At 59.8% G+C, this 6,000-nt stretch overlaps 1 protein-coding gene across 1 annotated transcript; it reads left to right on the top strand.

The window, feature by feature from the left end:
• Positions 1-1,435: 1,435 nt before the first annotated feature.
• On the top strand, positions 1,436-4,882 carry HMX3 (H6 family homeobox 3). Its single transcript, XM_012453484.2, has 2 exons — positions 1,436-1,916; positions 2,516-4,882. The coding sequence occupies exons 1-2, from the start codon at positions 1,517-1,519 to the stop codon at positions 3,193-3,195; spliced, it is 1,080 nt and encodes a 359-aa protein (XP_012308907.1). The 5' UTR covers positions 1,436-1,516; the 3' UTR covers positions 3,196-4,882.
• Positions 4,883-6,000: the final 1,118 nt, after the last annotated feature.

Genomic DNA, 6,000 nt, shown 5'->3' with positions numbered 1-6,000 from the left:
GTCCAGTGTGGTTCTGTAAGGACTGGGCTGCCGTCGAGATGCGCAGCGGGTGCCGCTGCCTGCCGCGGCCGAGGAAGTTACGCCGCTGAGCCTTCGGTTCACCTTGCCCCTGTTAAAGCCTTAGTTAGGCAGCTCCAAACGCCGGTCGGCCGGAGAGACTTCCTGGGAGAAGGTGCTGTCTTCGGGGTCACAGACTCGGAGCTGATCTGCGAGCCTTGGGCACCGGCCGCCAGAGCAGAGGAATGCCCTTTCGAGTGCAGCCGTCGGTGCCGAGACGCTGTTGCCCCAGCAGCCCCACCGAGTGAAGCCCGGGTTTTGGCCGGATCGGCGCGCATACGCACAGACGCACAACCACTCCTGCTCCCGGGGAAGGCTCACTCTTCAGTTTTCCAGGGCCAAAGGCCAAGGCCACGCGGATTTCTGAGCTCGAATACGCAGTGTGAGGACTTACACCCCGATTCCCTTACTATCGGCTGGACGATGGGTGGGGAACCCCAATCCCTGTCTTCTTGGCCGCGCCCGTCCTAGCAGGCTTAAGGAAAAATGCTGAGGTCGCCGGACCCCAAAGGGTAGGAAAGTGATGAGTTCGCCAAGGGCCGAGGACGCGTCCTGCCTCTTGGGCCCGCGCTGCGTGGCTCTCCAGCCTAGTAGGGGCGGCGGGCCCCTGTCCAGCCCCAGGAGGCGGGGGAGCGGCAGCTGCGAGCGTAGATAACCCCGAGGTGACCCGGGAGGGCCTGGCCCGCCCCTCTCCCCTCCCGCAGGCCTGGCGGCGGGAAGCGGGTCCCTGCGCCGCAGGGGGGAGAGGCAGGCGCTGGCTCCCGGCTCGCGACTGTCAGTGCGCTTCGGCCAGGGGCGCCGCTTGCTCCGTGTTCCTCGCTAGCCTCCTGCGCTGGCAGGAGCGCTCCGAGTGCCTCTTTAGCGAGAGCCAATATCCTTTTGTGCTAATAGGCTTGTCCTCATTTGCTGCCTAATTGGACTATATAAAGCCAATAACAGGCGGGCTCTTATAGCCCGAAGCCAAAGCGCCAAAATCCGAGGGAAGACGAGGAGGGGGCGGTGGCGGAGGAGGCTGCGGGGCCGGGGCTCGGCTGAGCCTTCGCCTGCCTAATCCCATTTGCCATTGTACGCGCCCAATCGCCGTATACTCCCCGCATTTAACTTGGATGACATTTTGATTTCATCATTAGCATCCGGCGCCGGATTGACGCAGCCTCGAGCCGGGGACTGCTCTTGCTGCCTCCTCCGCGGGAGCCGCAGCCGCAGCCGAGCCGCCTGGATCCCTCCGTGCCGCGGCTGGGCCGCTCCCCGCCCCTCTGCACCCCTCCCCCATGCTAGCCCGCCCCGACTGGGTCCTCACCCCGCCCTCCCGCCGCTGGATTTGCGCCCGGGGCGGCCCCCGACTTTGCGCCCGGTAGTTGAGTTTCGTTTATGGTCTGATTTCCGGCCTCTCGCCTGCTCGTCCCGCCGCCCGCCTGTCCCACTCCCTCCCTCCCGGGGACCCGGAGGAGAGGGGACCATGCCGGAACCCGGACCGGACGCTCCCGGCACCGCCAGCGCACAGCCCCCTCCGCCGCCGCCCCCACCACCCGCTCCCAAGGAGTCCCCGTTCTCCATCAAGAACCTGCTCAACGGAGACCACCACCGGCCGCCCCCTAAGCCGCAGCCGCCCCCACGGACGCTCTTCGCGCCGGCCTCGGCTGCCGCCGCCGCTGCCGCTGCCGCCGCCGCGGCGGCCAAGGGGGCCCTGGAGGGAGCCGCGGGCTTCGCGCTCTCGCAGGTGGGCGACCTGGCTTTCCCCCGCTTTGAGATCCCGGCGCAGAGGTTTGCCCTGCCCGCGCACTACCTGGAGCGCTCCCCAGCCTGGTGGTACCCCTACACCCTGACCCCCGCCGGCAGCCACCTCCCGCGACCTGAAGGTACTGACCTCTCTTTGAACTTTCGTTGTCCCCCTGCGCGCCCGTCCCGTCCCCGCCCAGCGCTGCTTCCCTCCGCAGCTCTGGGATCCCAGCACCCGCAAACCCTCTGGTCAGTTTCTTTCGGCCCCCTGGCCTGCATCTCTTGCCCTCGCACTGGGTTGCACTGCCTGCGAATCCAATCCCACTTGGTGAGAAAAGAAGTGGAATTGGAGCTTGGGGCACAGCGCTTCCTGGGAAAAGTAGCCTCAGGCGTGAATAGGGAGGCTTCGGACGGCCGGGGCAGGGGACAGGGCCTGGAAGGAGGGGGTGATTCCAATGCGCCTAAGCTGAAAGCAAACCATTCCGCGGGACCCAGGCAGGGAAGCTGAGGTGGCCGCGCTGCCATCTCTGCTCGCCTGTCCTCGGAAGGAGGGGGATCCCAAGACCTGGCGTCCCTTCTCTGGCCCAGCCAGGAAGGAGGCATCCCGCGGGAATGGTGAAGCCTCGCAGCCTGGGACCTGGAGGCCGGCGCGGGTTGAGCTTGTGGTCCCCAGGCGCCGGGCCTCGCTCAAGGCTGTGTCGTTGTGCATGTGTGTGCGTCCGTCTGTCTGTCTCCCCAGCCTCGGAGAAGGCCCTCCTGCGAGACTCCTCCCCCGCCTCGGGCACGGATCGCGACTCTCCGGAGCCACTGCTCAAGGCCGACCCCGACCCCAAGGAGCTGGACTCCAAGAGCCCGGACGAGATCATTCTGGAGGAGAGCGACTCCGAGGAAAGCAAGAAGGAAGGCGAAGCGGCGCCAGGCGCGGCCGGGGTGGGCGCAGGGGCGGCAGCGGCGGCGGCGACTCCGGGCGCAGAGGACTGGAAGAAGGGCGCCGAGAGTCCGGAGAAGAAGCCGGCGTGCCGCAAGAAGAAGACGCGCACCGTCTTCTCGCGCAGCCAGGTCTTCCAGCTGGAGTCCACCTTCGACATGAAGCGCTACCTGAGCAGCTCGGAGCGCGCCGGCCTGGCCGCGTCGCTGCACCTCACTGAGACGCAGGTCAAGATCTGGTTCCAGAACCGCCGCAACAAGTGGAAGCGGCAGCTGGCGGCGGAGCTGGAGGCAGCCAACCTGAGCCACGCCGCGGCGCAGCGCATCGTGCGGGTGCCCATCCTCTACCACGAGAACTCGGCGGCCGAGGGCGCGGCGGCTGCAGCCGCGGGGGCCCCGGTGCCCGTCAGCCAGCCGCTGCTCACCTTCCCGCACCCCGTCTACTACTCGCACCCGGTGGTCTCCTCCGTGCCGCTGCTACGGCCGGTCTGAATCCCCAGAGGGTTGGGGGAGGGAGCGCCCGGCCTCCTCTTCTGGACCCCAGAGGAGACTGGGCCGGGCCGAGGGTGCCTAGATGTCCAGCGGTCTTCAGGAACCCGGGCTTCGGCGCGCAGCCTTGGCCTCCCCTCCCCCAGTCGGTAGCGTTTTGTAAGTATTTGCAATGCATTTTCGTGCAATTCATCCCTAATGGATTGGTGGCGCTTCCCCTCTTACTTTTGGTTTTGGCTTATATTAAGAGAAAGCAGGAACGAGACAAAATTTCTGGGGCAAATATTTAGACCGAAAGTTTTTATAAAATGTGCAGCCCTCCCCTTCAAATTTCCATTGCGCTGTGGCTTTTTAGTTTTATTTTTATAGAAGGTAAATAAGTGCAAAACCTGAATCCCTCTAGTTTATTATTTTATGTTTTTTCCTAGACGGAGTCTGGCTCTGTCGCCCAGGCCGGAGTGCAGTGGCGCGATCTCGGCTCACTGCAACCTCTGCCTTCCGGGTTCAAGCAATTCTGCCTCAGCCTCCCGAGTAGCTGGGATTACAGGCACGCGCCACCACCCCCAGCTAATTTTTGTATTTTTAGCAGAGACGGGGTTTCATCAAGTTGGCCAGGATGGTCTCCAGCTCCTGACCTCGTGATCCGTCCGCCTCGGCCTCCCAAAGTGCTGGGATTACAGGCTTGAGCCACCGCGCCCGGCCTAGTCTATTCATTTTTCTATAGAACAGGTTTCAGAATCCAGAGAGAAAGAGAGAGAGAGAGAGAGAGAGAATTCATATGGTAGTAAGTTTATTTCTGGATTTCTGGGTGTGTTTCTTCCTCCCCACCCCCAAGTCAGTTATCCACCTTAATTTTCAGAATCTGAGCAGCCTCTCACAAGAATTTCGACTCAGGCCGCTTTTCTCTTCTGGAGAGGTCTGTCGCAATGAGCCTCTTCATCGGTCTTATTTTGCGATGGAAGAATTCTCTTAAGTGTTTAAAGGGAAAAGACAGCCAAAAATCAGAACTGTATTGAAACAGCCCTACATCTGGCCTGGTCTGACTGATCTTATTTATTAGTAGCATTTATTTTGGAAATTTCATTTGGTAAATTATTAATATTACTATTATTACTTTGTTCCCTGTTTTGAGAGAGTAATTTCAGTATTTTTAATGTGGTATCTTTTATCCTCTCCTCTTACCTTTCATGTTCTGCAGTAACTGTTGTACTTTGACCTGTGCAATATTGTACAAAATTTTCTGAGAAAGCTGTTTCCTCCTCCACCGAGGGAAACGGGCCTTTTCACTGTATCATCATGGTCATTCATTTAGAAAGAAAAAATTAGGCAGGGGAAAGGGGGGAAGAAGGAAACAAGCTTAGGTAGTGATGCTCAAAGGAGTAAGTTAGGCATACTGGAGCGCTTTAAGTGAAGGACAATCAATTTAGAAGAATTTTAACTTATTTGATAAATGTACAGATTTCTTGTAAAGTTCACCCTCTACTCTACGGGGCTCCTGGCTCTGTCACCCAATCTGTTTTCTTTCTGTCGGCTACACCTGTTGTTCTGCGATACTTTGTTTCCCCTCATCTCCCTCACCACTGCCTGGGTTGAATCCCTTTTTAAGAAAAAGAGAAAAAAAAACCCACGAAATATTGTTACACTAATGTTGTCGTGACATTGAATTAATTAAAAAGAAAAGAAAAGCTTTTCGTGTTGCCAGAGTGTGTAAGTTTGGACGATTTTCCCCAGAGCAAGTGTCTCCAAAACTCTTTTCTGCCTTGCTCGCTGACTGCCTCTGCTGCTCCCTAAGTGCGACCTGGACGCACATCCCTGTAATCCGGGAGGCGGCAGAGACAGAGGCGGCTTTGTTCACGACCAGAGGCACTCTCTCCCCTGTACCTTCCGCGGCTTGAAACGCCCAGCGAGCAGGGAAGAATGCTGGGCGGAAGGGGCGAGGACCTAGGCTTATCTAGTTTGCGAAATTGAGCAAAGCGACAGCCGCGCTAGGCGAAATACCAGACAGCTGGTATTTTCCAACACTGAGCTGCAGCCTCGCGTTGTGTTCTTAAACCTAGGTTTTTTTCGGGAGCCAAGAGCTTCTGGGCAGGGCATCCCTGAGCACTCGTCAACTGGTTAACTTTGGTGGGCTCTGGTTGGAGTGAGTTCAGAGTTTAGCTGCAGCCGAAGGCCGATTGCCAAGTCAGGCTAGGAAAGGCTGGGCCACGAAAGGACAGCCCCGAGGACAGCCAGCTCTCGGGACTGCGGCCCCCACTTCCAGGAGAGGGGGACCTCCGCAGGGCTTGCGGAGCTGAGATGCCCGGGGTGGCTGAGGCATGGGCGCGGTCCTGATGTGCCAAATGCCAGGGAACAGAGGCTACCCAGCTACGGCAGCTGCAACGGAGAAGAACTTGCCTCTTCTGTGCCAGGCCTTTCTCTGTCCCCCAGCTCCCAACACCTCCAGGGCGGTATCTCTAGATCCCGGTCCCTGTCCTGGCTGACACCGGGAAGCGTAGCGCTCACCGCATCCACGCGCTGCTGGGCGCCAGGCCACCGCGCTCTTGGTGGGCAGCCTTCGGAGGAGGCACAGCAAGCGTGGGATCTCCTGGAAGGGTGGGTCCGCCAGACAGAAGCAGGTGCTTGGGTGACCCTCGTTGACCGGGTGTGGCCGCCTGCCTTTAAGCTGAGGGTCTGCACTAACAACTCCCTGCGGGGCAGCTGTGAAGCTGGGGAGCCGAAAGGGGGAGATGAGGAACCGGGAAGCTGAAGAGATTCCAGAGAGCAGCCATAGGGCGCGACCGCTGGGGAGCGCCTGCACGCCTCCCTTTT

The sequence above is a fragment of the Aotus nancymaae genome, unplaced genomic scaffold, assembly GCF_030222135.1.
Source record: "Aotus nancymaae isolate 86718 unplaced genomic scaffold, 86718_ANA_hifiasm-v0.15.2.pri h1tg000010l, whole genome shotgun sequence".
Taxonomy (NCBI): domain Eukaryota; kingdom Metazoa; phylum Chordata; class Mammalia; order Primates; family Aotidae; genus Aotus; species Aotus nancymaae.
The sequence above is the reverse complement of the archived record's forward strand: the minus strand, read 5'-3'. Positions and strand labels throughout refer to the sequence as shown.

Coding starts and splice junctions, on each gene's coding strand:
- HMX3 (XM_012453484.2), top strand. CDS start 1,517: ATGCCGGAACCCGGACCGGACGCTCCCGGCACCGCCAGCGCACAGCCC. Junction 1,917..2,515: donor CCACCTCCCGCGACCTGAAG/GTACTGACCTCT, acceptor CTGTCTCCCCAG/CCTCGGAGAAGGCCCTCCTG.